The 12,958-nt window shown below is 54.3% G+C and overlaps 1 protein-coding gene across 1 annotated transcript in view; it reads right to left on the bottom strand.

The window, feature by feature from the left end:
- LSM2 (LSM2 homolog, U6 small nuclear RNA and mRNA degradation associated) overlaps positions 1-11,804 on the bottom strand; it is a 13,117-nt gene extending 1,313 nt beyond the window's left edge. Inside the window, 4 exon segments of the mRNA XM_006037645.2 lie at positions 315-382; positions 11,535-11,621; positions 11,623-11,685; positions 11,688-11,804. Of these exon segments, the coding sequence (XP_006037707.2) occupies positions 315-382; positions 11,535-11,621; positions 11,623-11,685; positions 11,688-11,789 (320 nt within the window). The 5' untranslated portion in view covers positions 11,790-11,804.
- Between the last annotated feature and the right edge of the window lie 1,154 nt (positions 11,805-12,958).

Genomic DNA, 12,958 nt, shown 5'->3' with positions numbered 1-12,958 from the left:
GCAGTCTGGTTGGGGAGCAGAGGGAGTCGGGAGCCCAGATACCCGTGTTCTCTCCCAACACTTGGCTGGAGATGGGGGCAGATGCATTAGAGCAGGGGGCTGGAAGCCCGGACACCTGGGTTCTCTTGCTGCTCCAGGAGGCGAGTGAGGTGTGGAGGGGGTAGTACTTGGGAGCCCAAACACCTGGGCACCTGGGTTCTCTCCTAGCTCTGGGTTCTCCCTCTGCTCTAGGTGGGGAGAGCCGGAAGGAGAGGGGGGAGTTGGGAGCCCAGAAACCAAGGCACCCCCCAGGCCTGAAGTAGGCACCTGCTCACCTGAGGTCATTTTTCAGCTCCACCACCACATCTTTGCCCACCAGGGACTTGAAGAAAGAGTAGAAAAGCTGTGGAGGGGAAAAAATGGCAGGGCTCAGCCTGGGACAGGCACACAGCGCCCCCCGCCACCCCGAGCACAAGGCTGAAGCTGGTCCTTTACTTCCAGGTCCTGGTCCCTTTCCCAGACCCAGTCTTTATGCAGCTGAAGGTTGTTAGCAGCAAAGTAGAGCAGCCAAAGAATCCAGGGGCACCAAAACTATCTATTTGCTTATGACAACCTAAAATAGCATCATGCCTCAAAGACAGCCCCAAAAAGACCTGATCTGCAGCTGGGTTTCTGGGGTCAAATCCTCTCCAGGTTGCCCCAAACCACATGTCTTTACCACCATGGCATGCTCTGAACAAGTCCGAGCAGGGCCCTGTCCCGCACCAAGCTCAGTTCTTGCGCCAGCGCTGCCCGCCCCCAGCCTGGGCACTGTGGGCGCCTGCACACAATGTTGGCTTTTTCTAGCTAAAGATAATCTCCGGGTTTATTTCATTCTCACAATGTACTACAATGATTCCCGTTACTATTTTGCACGTAACGTGTATAACACTCAAAATTCATTAATGTACTGTTACTAGTAAAAAACGCTAGACACATCATAACAATTTTAACCCTCCCGATCTTCTACTACTAAATCAACTACTAAATCACAGCAGGGGGCAGGTTAGCAATGAAATTTGTGATTGGTTTAGTTTTTTTGTTTTGTTTTTTTGCGGGGGGGGGGGGTGGCGCTTTGGGATAGACTCCTCCTACTGCCCCAATTTTCTGGCACTCAACGATGCATTTTCAGGTGCTCTGCCCAAAAAACGTACTAGCCTTGTCAATTTTGGGGACATGGAGTGAGACTGGTTAGCTTTTGGTTGCAGTTCCATAAACACCACCCCCTGCACAGCAGCCAGCAGGCAGCCGTCAGGAAGTGGAGGGCTTGGACCACGTGGTCCATGTGTGGCATTCTCTCGTTGGCACAAATTTTCTGCAGATTCGTAAAGCATTTTCCAGGTGCTCATCCCGAGAAATATACTGGCTTGGCCAATTTTGGGATACAGCAGCAATTTTATAACAGTCACTTTTGGGTTTGGGGTTTTTTTTTTTTGTTTTAAACTTTTCTGTCCAAGCCAGATTATGGTCCTTTTTGGTAGGGGGAAGTTAAATCTGACTGTGCCATTGTCCCATCAGCATTTTCACAGTTAGGTTATTTGCATGCCAATTCTGGCTTCCTGCAGTTCACATTACTCCGATCCCCTGCTTTGATTACCTGCCTCTTGGGTGGAGGCAGACCGAGATACAGGACTAACCACTTCTATTTTCCCAGACCCATGGTCTGGTCTGGTCTGGTCTGGTCTGGTCCTCCTGTCCAGAAATTGTTTTGGCTGAACCCTGCCTGCCTGCCTGCTGACAACCTGACCTGCTTATCACAGCGATGACCGTAGCCCTTCCATGTCCAAACTGTTGTGGTGCTAATCAGGCACCTTTTTTTTTTTTCCCCCTTGTACTGTCCCCCGAAATCTGATGCCACTACTGATTTCTGCCACTCACCCACACTGTGCCAACCTAAACCCTTTTTCTTTGTATTTTAGACCTTTTACTTATGAAACCTGTCACAACCCAAAGTTGTGGTTTTTTTGTTTGTGTGCGCTTCGGCACCGCTAAATTATGTTCCTGCTAAATTGCAGCTCCTTTGCATGGTGGAGTTTTTGCTGCAATAGGAGAGCCCGCGTGCAAAAGAGTATTTCCCGCCAGTTTGTAGCCTTCTTTGCATAGTGCATTTCTTTTGCATCATGGTGATGCACAATGCAAAGGAGTTCCCACCATTTGTATTTAGATTCGCACCACATTATTGGCCAGATCTAAATTATACCCACGTGGCGGCTAGCTATTGGCTTGCTAGCCGTACAAAAGGCTTGTGTGGTTTCTGCCCAAGTTGGAGGACTCCACGACTACCAGGAGAGAGATAGACAGAGAGAGAGAAGATCTCTAAGTGCTGCGGATCCTTGCGGACCCAACGCGCCTCTCTTAAGAAGGCAACAGAGGCTTAACAACTCCGGGGCCCAATTTACCGAACCCACGGAGCTTCACCGAACCCGCAGAGCCTTAACCACTCCGGAGGCCCAATTTCCCAAAGGGCCCTTAGCCTCTCCCCGTCGCCGGGCACGATCCTAGACGTATCCCTATCCTATATACCCAATTTTCGAACCCACGGAGTCTTAACCGCTCCGGGGGACCTGGGAACCAAACAAAACCCACGGAGATTCAGCTACTTCGTGAGGAAAGAATTGCCGAACCCGCGGAGCCTAAACCACTCCGGGGTCAAGGAACCGAGTTTGTCAGAGTCCTCCAACGAGGATTCAAACGGAGCTGCGCCTGGAAAGCTGTCCAGCCTACACCGCAACCACCTTGGGTGTAAGCAAATAATCTTTTCAATCAACCACTACGCCTCTGTAACTGATTCTAGCTCACGCGTACCCTACCGCCCCGCGGTTTTCTCTGGCCCCGCGTGCCCAGGCTGCTGGCCACAGCCTGTGTGCACAAAGACGGGCCCGGCTCGCACACGGGATCGGGAGCCGGCCCGCACAAAACCCTGGTTTGACACTTGGGCGGGCTAGAGAGATACCATGGTAATTTTTTTGACGCAGTACCTGTATGTGTTTCAGTCCTTGCAGTTTCCCCCCACACGCACACACTTGTCCCCAAGCCCCACCACCTTCCACCCACCACTGCTCTAGCTCCAATCTTCAGGCCTCCCATGGCCTTTTGCTTAAAATTCCTTTCTCCTTCAGGTGCCTGACTGAGCACCCCAGACCCATCCCCTGTGTACTGCACCCACATCACCCAAGCACCCCTCCATCCTGCACTGAGGATGTCTTCTTCCTTTCCCATCCCAGACCCCTCCCCATTCCAAGCACAACCACCAGATCCCATTACCAAAGGTATCCAAACCGTTTATCAGAAACCCATTATTGAATTCAAAAGTTATATGAAATAAAATTAAAAAAACCCCATGCAGGTACACAGGAGCATGAAGCCTACCAGTTTTACAGAGCACCTTCACCCACCTGAGCAGCCCTTACATGTGCCGCCAGGCAATTTCTCACCACAGCTGCCCTACCACTGTCTAATCCCCCTCCTTGTCCTGCTTGACTCGGTCTAGATCTGGCAGCTCCATGGGCAACTGGTGCCTCTTGAGTCGAGGGGGGCACATGCCTCCCCTGACACCAGTCAGTGACCAGGGGAGGGAAGGGGGGGTGGCGGTCGCCCCATGGTCGATCTCACTCACCAAAAAGCAGCTGCACTGCTTCCGGAAGTCCTGTGGCCACTTCCAGAAGTGGCGTGGCCGCTTTTGCTGACAGCCCCGCTCCCCAGCCGGCGCTTACAGGGGGGGCGGTGCTGTTCCCGCCTGCCCCCCGTCCATCGCCTAAACACAGAGTGCGGCCTGACAGGGAGTGCACCAGCACTCTCAGGGGTGCACGTGCACCCCCCATGCGTCACCACTGGGCAGCTGCTCTCACTTCCCTCAATTCTTGGGCCCAAGACCCACTGAAAATTTCACCCCACGTTTCACAAATATTGTGCAGCACGCAGGCTTCCACTATGAAAGCGGTGATATTCTCTGGCTCTACCTCCACCCTGTAGTTCAGCAACCTCCACTGGGCGTTCAGGCACCCAAAGGCACATTCTACAGTCATGCAGCACTTGCTTAGGCAGCAGTTGAAGGTCTGTTTTTGTGGGTCAGTCACTTGCTCCTCGTACGACTTCATGAGCCAGGGCAGGAGTAGATAAGCTATGTCAGCAATTATGACGGGTGGCACTGAAACACCCCAGATGACAACCTCCTCCAGTCCTGGGGCATCTTGGCCCTTCTCCACCATCCCAGGCAGCAGTGAGTTTCAAAAGACACGTGCATCATGGGCGCTTCCTGCCCATCCTGTGCAAATGTTAGTGGATCACCAAGGAAGATTTACTACAGCTTGGAGAACGAGTGAAGGAAATCCCTTCCTGTTGATGAATGACTAGTTGCTCCGGCACAGTGACAGGACGGGAAGGTGTGCGCTGTCCAGTGCTCCCATGCAGTTTGGGAAGCCCATTGCCTTGAATCCTTCCACCACCTTCCTGGGGTTACTGGAGGAGATGAATTTGTTTGCTGCAAGCTCCTGCAGCAGCTCACAGACCTCTCTTACAGCCACCCCTGCTGTGCAGGGAGCCATGCCGAACTGATTTGCCACGTGGCGCAGGCTTGTTGGAGTGGCCACTGTCATGGCCATCGTGAAAACACGCTTCTTTGGGGTGATGGGCTTCCACCTGACAGTTGTCTGGCGCTTGATGTGCAGTGACAGCATACTAACAAGTGTGAAAGAAGGTGCCCCTGCTCATTCTCAATGTCTCTAGCCACTGATGTGACCCAAGTCAACATCATGTTCCCACCAGTCAGAGCTGCTTTCATGTGTCCAGATCTAGTGATCGTTGCTATTAAGGTCTGGCCAGAAAGTTGCTATAGTCTAGGGTTACCATAGGTCCAGCTTTTCCTGCACATCCTCTTGTTGAACCCTCTGATCTCCAACCAGGTGAGTTGTTTAAATTTGACCAAATGTCTGGGATTTTGCTTTGCTCCACTGGTGGGAGCAGGGGGAGGGCGATCAGAGGCAGCAGGGAGCACAGATGTACCTGCCTGCAGCTGCCAAGGCATGGGCAGACCCACGTGGTGCTCCCTGCTGCCTCCGATCGCCCTCCCCTTGCTCCCACCATGCCTGAAGCACAGCAAAATCCCAGACATCTGGGGAGGGTTGCCTGCCCCTCCAGTGGGGGGAAAGGGGGAACTCTGTGGCCAGGCACCTGTGCTCACAGGGGCTGAGCAGCCAGGAGCCACGGGGTGGGGGCAGGGGCCTGGCCAGGATGCCTAGCAGGGCACTGAAGCTCTTTCCTCGGGCAAGGGGTGCCACAAGCTTCGCCTCCTCTTCCCTCCAGTCCATGCTGGGGCTGGACATGCTCTGCCATCGCTTGCATGAATCAGAGTCATCATGTTCCAGCCTGGTCAGAACTGGGAAAGCTGGGACCCCTCTGGCAGGGCTGAGGAGGCAAGGGGTTACAAGTTGGGAGTAAGGGGCACAGCACTGCAGTTTGGGAGTGAGGGGCACTGGCAGAGTTGGGGTCAGTGAGTCAGGAGTGAGGGGCAGCAGCAGGGCTGGGCGGGGGCTGTGGCTTGGCAGTCCGGGGCAACAGAATGGGCAGGGCACCAGCATTTCACTCCCCCCCCACCATCATATCCCCACACCCTCCTGCACAACACCTGTCATCTTTTTAGGAAATATAGGAACCCTATTAAAGTCTCATGATCCCTAAATTCAGTTCTTCAAAAGACTGCAGCACCTCGCACAGTTCTTTCATCAGCCTGTGCGTTGGCGTTGAGGCAAACATCCGAGCGTGGTCTGCAGGAGGTTGAACAAACACCAGCCCGGTTCAATAAGCATTTCCTCTTCTTGAAGCCAGGTTCTGCAATACAACTCTTGTAGACCTGGCCACGTTATCCTGTTCTTTTTACTTACTCCATTAGAAATGAATTAAGCCATAATCTATATTTGGCAAGCAGTGCACAGAGACAATTCTGGCTGTCCCTGGAACCCAAAGGCTGCAAAAGTGGTCCATTTGCATGGGAACACACCATTTACATGTAACAGGAGCTGATGTGGATAGGGATTGACAAGCCCTAACTGCTGGTTTTGGGTGTGCTGACCCATGGCTTGGTTGGGGACCTTGATACAGCTTTACTTGTGTGTTTATGTCCAAGTTACTTTATCTATCCTTCCGAGCACCACATTTTCCTACAACCAGATCCCCGTTCCTGTATTACTTCTCTATGTGCCAAAGGCAATTACCAGGAGCTACCCTTCCCTTACCACATGCACCCAACAATACATGCTGGGGCTCTCTCCCCAAATTGGCAAAAGCCTGCTTAGCTATGACTTGCATTTGGCAGGCCAGGCACTTTACTTGCTTTGTTCACCAGCCCACGCACATTTTTGAGGTCCCAGGAACACTTCACTTGCAAAATTCCCAGTCAGTTCTGTGTCCTTCCGTCCGTCCATCCGGTCCTCCCCCTCCCCCCAGGGTTGTGGGAGACCCCCTGCTCGCAGCAAGTGGCCCGCTCTCACCGTTCACTGTTTTGGGGCACACCAGCCTACATGCTAGGGTTTGGTCTCCAAATTTCAAACTGCCTGCCTGCGTGGCCTGGGGAGAAAAACTTGTCTGGGAGTAATTCAGCTCCAGACCAGGACTCAATGTGACATTTCGGGACTGTCCTGCCCAGTGAGGGCCAGACGGTCCCCTACCCACAGCAATCCTCATGGCACTGCAGCCAGGGGTAAGGGGGCTACCAGCAGGAAGAGGAGCCTAAGATAGCAGTGTCCCCCGCCCCTCACTGCTGGCTGGCCGAGAAGGCTGCCCGCTTCCTTGCCCCTGTGGTGCTTGCCCTGCTCCACTAATCTGCAGCAAAGAGCAGCGCTGCATGATGGACAGCCCTAGCAACCAATCAGTGGCAAGGGGTGGGGCTACTGGGACCCCCTTGGCTAAAGGCACAGTGTGGGGGGGGGGAGAGGGCCACAATCAGCCTACGAAAATGGTGGCCGGCCTCCGTGATCTCCACGCTCAGTTTGAGTGCCGACCTGCTACCTGCCATACACCCCTCAATGCCTGCATGCAAGGTACATTGCCCAATACGAGGATTTTATGTTGGGCTGGGAGTATGGGGCAAGCCTCTCTTTGGATCACCACAAAACATGCCTCTGCCAGGAGGAGATTCTCCCTAAAAAAGACTGGGCAGAGTCCTGCCTGACACGGAGCTCAGTCAGTACTGAGTGCCCACCAGACAACTGGCAGCCCCCCATGCCTGTGTAATAAATACATTGCCCCGAATATGGAGCTGAGTTGTGGATGGGATCATCAGGCAAAATCCTTTTTTGGTCACTCCAGAAGACGTGTCACCACCGCCAGAAGAGTCCCGTGACAAAGCCTGGGACAGCGTTTCCCAGCCTGAAGCTTGGTTTTCACGTGCCAGCCTGCCAACTGCCAGCCCCCAGACCCACGCGCCATTGACATTGTTACACATAAGAAGCTGCTTTTAGACTGGGATTATGGGGCAAAACCCACCTTGGGTCACCACAAAACACGTCACCACCACTGAGGGGCTCTCCTGAACAAGCCTGGGCAGATTTCTGCTTGACCCGCAGCTTGATTTTTGAGTACCAGCCTGCCAGTGTCACCCACCCTGTAAGGCAGGGGCGGGCAAAATACGGCCTGTGGGCCCAATCCAGCCTGCCAGGCACATTCATCCAGCTCACGGCGCCCACCAATTAATTGTGCCCAGCCCTTTGTGGGCAGAAGGGCCTGGCCCGTACAGCAGCAGCATCCAGCAGGGCTGCTGCTGCTACTGCCGCCAAGGACCTGCTTGGCTTCCCCAGTCTCACCGGGGCAGAGCAGGAGACAGACACAGAGTGTCTGTTGCAGAGAGAGGGATGTCCACAACTGATCCCATCCCTCTTTGCTCCCACTTCCTGCCTAAACTGAATCCAATTGAGAAAATGGCCCCAAACTCCCTAAGAAACAGTGCATCCAAGCAGAGTTCCTGTTCTCCCAAAAAGGGACAGGATCCAGAGATCCCATGAACTTCACTACAGATTCTGCGGTCACAGATCAAGTTCTGCCTGGTAGGAGCTTGTACTTCAGGAGGTGGGCATCAGTGTAAAACCCCACTTGAAAAAATAGTACATTTTCTGAATGAGCTGTTCCATCAAACCTGTGCAAGTCCCAGGGCTGCAGGATGCTGGAAGACTCATTCTGCTGCTTGCATTCAAAATATGTTTATGATTCTGTATCAAATCACCCCTGACATGGGCCAATGTCAGGAACAAGGATGTGACAATTCTCCTGCCAAGTGAAAAACTCCAGGAAGTCCTGGATCCTCTGAAGAAAGAGTTGGAGAGAGCCCTGGCAATGGAGTCCAAGAAGGAGAGCATCATGGTGTGGAAGGCAGGTGCCAGGTTTTCTTTCCTTAAGAGCCCGTTCTCAATGCAGGGCTGGCAGTGACAGGTGGGGGCAGCTGCCAAGCTTTGTCCCCTTAGGTGCTGCAATAACACAAGGTGTACATGGATACGGCGTTCTAGGGAGGGCTGCGCCCATACTGAGGGTTTCTTTAAAGCAGGCAGGCTAAGCCCTTCATCACTGTCTCCCAGCAGAGGTGCAGCTTTGGTACTGATAGTCCAGAGGAGAGAACTGATCTTTCCTGACTTTTGTCACGCTTTCCAAGCAGGAGGAGTGTTTGCTCCCAAGGCTACAGCATTTTTTGCACAGCCCCAAGCCTGTGTCTTTGTCCTTCCAAGCCATCCCAAGGGGCTTATGGGCCCCACGCCAGAGAGTTAGGATCCTGCTGGTATTTCCGTTCCTGTGAGTTTCTTTATGGAGCTCTATAAAACCTTCAGGCTCTGGATCACACTGAGCATCACTGTGCCAGAGAGGACTACTGTACAGCCCCGTCTGAGGTCACCCGGCACACTGGGTTACCCTGTCCTGGGTACCTGGTGCTGTTCCCCACCCCCCACACACCTAGTGTCTCCCCATGAAGTTCTGAGTTTTCCTATCAGCCATTCCTGGGGCAAGGGGGAGGCAGTATTTGTTCCTCTAACCTGGACCCAGGAACAAGGACTCCAGAGCTCCCCATGGTGGGGCAGCTCTCACAGAGGCAGAGCTCATGTTTGGTGGGACCCATTGTAGGGGCCTTACCTCAGCCCTGCATTTTATCTTGAAATACATTGTGAGTATATATGTCCTGACACTCAGGCTGCCAGTTAAGCAGTAGTCACTTTCCCCATCCTAGAAGAGAACAAACACACTGGCAGGCAGGCCTGACTCCTGTGTGCAAGAGTTCCTGTGGGTGATGGGGGTGTTCTTCTGGGATGCTCCCCATCATCTCCTTTGGCCAATGCCGGCTTGAAGTTCCCTGCATTAAACGCTTCTTCCATTCTTACCCGCTTGCGATGACTGCGCAAAGGAAAGACAGCACAGCAGAGCGTCCCATGCAGGGGTGATGCTAGGGTGGGGCTTGTGGGGCTAAAGTTACCCCAAAATTCCCCACAGCTACCCCTCCCAGCCCCCCCATGCCAGGAAGATGCCAGCACAGCCCCTGGCCAAGACCACAACGGCCAGCCTGTCTTCACCACCCCCAGAAATCTGGGCGGGAACATGCCCCCTGCCTCCCCCAGAGGCAACAGTATTGGTTACACAGGTACAAAAAAAAAAAAAAAAAAAAAAGCCAATGGTCAATAACATTAATTTTCCTTTTGTTGGTGCCGATCTAATATGCCACCAACATATCAATGCACCTCTAGCTGACAGAGGACAAGAACAGTACACAGTGACTTCATCTCCTGTCTGCCAGTGAAAAGGTGAAACTAAGGGTCACAACCCTCTTGGTTTTGCTGCTTGTTCTGAAAGGACAAAGCAGAGCAGAGAGGGAGAATTAAGTCCGAGTGCGAGAAAGAGCACCTGCTTCTGCAGGAACTAGAGGGAAGAGCAGGAGACTCAGAGGAGCCACCAGGAAAATACAGCCCAACTCTCCAAGCAAAGCTCCTCTCTGTGCAAGCTGATCTCGGAGATAGAGGAGGGAAGCCTGCAGCCACCTGCTGAAGGTGAGTCTGTGCTGCTGATCCTCCCCCTCACTGCTGCTGCCTTCTGGCTCCAAGCAGCCCCTCTGCCTTGATTCCAGAACCGGTGGAAACTGAACCAAGTCCCAGGCAAGAGCCTCCATCAGTCTAGAGATCTGCCAGTTTGTACTGGGAGGAAATTCCGATTTGAGAGACGCATCAAGTTATTAAACAAAAGATGAACAAGACAAAATAGCCTGAGCAATATAACGCTGAGACAGAGGAGAGCAGAGAAATGCTCCACTCCCCACTTCGACTGCATTCAAGTGCACCAGGCAAAGGAAGACTTAGGGATTTTTCTCCCACCAAAAAAGTGATGCATATGGAATAGAAAAGTCATAAACTCACTGCATGTTGGTGCAGGTGGTTTCACCCAGTAACAGAATGACTATTTTTTCCTCTTTTACCCTTTCTAGGATGTGAAAATGACCTTGGACAGGTGCTGTGTCTTCCCTTTTCCCTTCCCTGTAGATTCCTGCTTGTGGGTGGCAGGAGTATCTCCACCGAAGAGCTGGGCTGAGCAATAACAGGGGGATGGTCTTCTTAGGAGCAAGAACGTGAAGCTTCAGGAAGCAAAAGCTGTATCTACAGAACTGAAGACCGCGCGCAGCATCCCAGGGACGATGGAAATTCAAAAGTACACGGGGCGCATGTCGAGCTCATTGGCAGTAGTAGTTATCACCCGTGTTGAGAGCACTGGGTAGATGTAAAACGCACAGCGAGTACAGTGGGATGCGACTGACTTGTGAGCAGGCAGCCCCCGAGGCCTGGAGCCGCCTCCACAGCCCGTGTCCCAGGGACTCTGGGCTGGCAGAGCAGAAAGTCCATGATACTGGGGGTGGGTGGCTCCAGTGAACAGGGGAGGTTGCAAACAGGAAAATAAAGGCCAAGCAGGTGGATCCTGCCCTACAACTTGGACGAACGCGTGTCTGGATCACGCCATGAGATGCCGTTAAACAGTTAATCACCTCTTGTCACATGCCACGTGCCCGGGGCCTTACAGATTGGAAACCAAGGCCAGCCGCTGGGCAAAGGCCTGCAGGAAATTCAACAAGAACAGGCGGGGCCGGCTCCACCCCTCGGCCACGGCCACGACCACGGCTGCCGCAACACGGCACCTGCCCAGGGAGGACGGTGGGGTTTGCGCTCCCCCCACCCCCGTCTGCTCCGTTACAGGCTCCAGCCCGAGTGGGAGCGCGCACCCCGGGGTCTGCCCCTCGCCCCCGTGGCCTGACGCTGCTGCTGCCTCCGCCTGCGCGCAGAGCCCCCGGCCGGGCTGCGCTTCCTCTTCACCCAGCAGAGCCGGGCTCTGCTACAACAGCCCAGCGCCCACCCGCCCGCGTCACACCCAGCCCGAAGCCCACCACAGCCCGACGCGGCTCCGAGCCCCAATGTCACCCGGAGCCGCCCGGGCACGGGGGAGGGGAGGGGGACCCCGCATCGCCCCGGAGACGCGGTCGCGACCCGTGACATCACGCGGGCACTCACCATCGCGACGGGACCCAGGGACACGAGCCGGCAGCGCTCGGACCGGAACCCGCGCCCTGCGCATGCGCATGCAGGGCACATGGGGGGGAAGGAGGAGCTTCTTGTAGCCCCGCCCCGCCCGGACGGAAGCGCGGCTTTCTGTTGCCGCTCGCGGCGTCCCGAGCCCCGCGGCTCCCGGGGAAGGCCGTGGCCCAGCGGCCGCGAGAGGAGGCAGAGCCGGCGCGGAAGGGAGCCAGGGGCCGCGTTTAATGCCATGGACACAGGATTGCGCGCTTCAACCGCGCGGCCAAGCTCCAGCCCTCCGCACCTGACGTGCCTTCCTCCAGGACCAGACCAGCATCGCCAGCACCGACCAGTGCCGGTGACTGGGCCCGTCTCGTGGGCGCTGAAGGAAGCCGGGCGGGCCAGGCCCTCGCAGGTCACGCGTGGGGATGGCTCTGTTCATCAGCTCGTGTCCACGGGTGTTTCACCACCCAGAGCTCCTCTCGCCGGCGGGCGGGGCGAGTCCGCTCATACCCACACGAGGCGATTGGTCCTTGAATGTCACACCCGCTCCCCCCCCCCTCGCTGGGCACCTGCGAGGGAAGACAGGCGCAGCCTTGAAGCGCAGGCTACAGCAGCGGAGCTCAGCCCGCACTTGTCTGCCCACTCAGCTTCCAGCTGGGGCTTCGGGGGGGGGGGGGGATTTTTTTCCCTTTATTCCACTTTCCCCAATAAAGGTGGGAGTCTTATTTGGAGGGAGGGTTGGTAAACTAAAAGATACAGTAATCCTATCATCTTATTTCTTAGCTGATCTGTGCTTGGCATTAATTTAACCAATCAACCCCCCCTTCCCAACTCCTTGGAGAAAAAGTGTTGGTAAACATCACACAAAGCAAAGGTGCTTCTCCTCTCTGACAGTTCAGGGATTGGGATGTTATTAAGTCATTCACAAATTGGACAACAACAACAGCAAAAACATGGCATAGCCAGCAGCTGATTGGTCTTGGAAAACCATCGGAAAACCCCTTCAATTCCAATAGCGGTAATTATTAAGATCCAAACAAAATTAGCATGGATAAACCACCCCTAAACCAGGTGGTACTCAAGCATAAAATAAGTTGAATCCAGCACAGGATGAAATGGGGGTGTTTGGGAAGCCCCCAGAGGGTACTCTGCAGCAGCGTGGAGAAGTGGGACTATTCATCTGTGCGCTGGCAGCACTTCTGGTTTCACCACTGGCAGTTCTGGGCTTGGCAACGGCCACCGTTCCCCACTCCCGCTTGTTGACTAGCCGTTGGGGGTACACGAGCCCGAAAAGCTTGAAAACCCCTGCACTACGATTTTCTATATATAAGTGGGAACTCTCCCTTGCTTCTTGTGCCAGTTTCTGGGGATGCAGGTTGGCAACCAGGTTGTGATCTGTAAGCACCTGTACTTTGTGC

Source organism: Alligator sinensis, unplaced genomic scaffold (assembly GCF_000455745.1).
Source record: "Alligator sinensis unplaced genomic scaffold, ASM45574v1 scaffold1740_1, whole genome shotgun sequence".
Classification (NCBI taxonomy): Eukaryota; Metazoa; Chordata; order Crocodylia; family Alligatoridae; genus Alligator; species Alligator sinensis.
The sequence above is the reverse complement of the archived record's forward strand: the minus strand, read 5'-3'. Positions and strand labels throughout refer to the sequence as shown.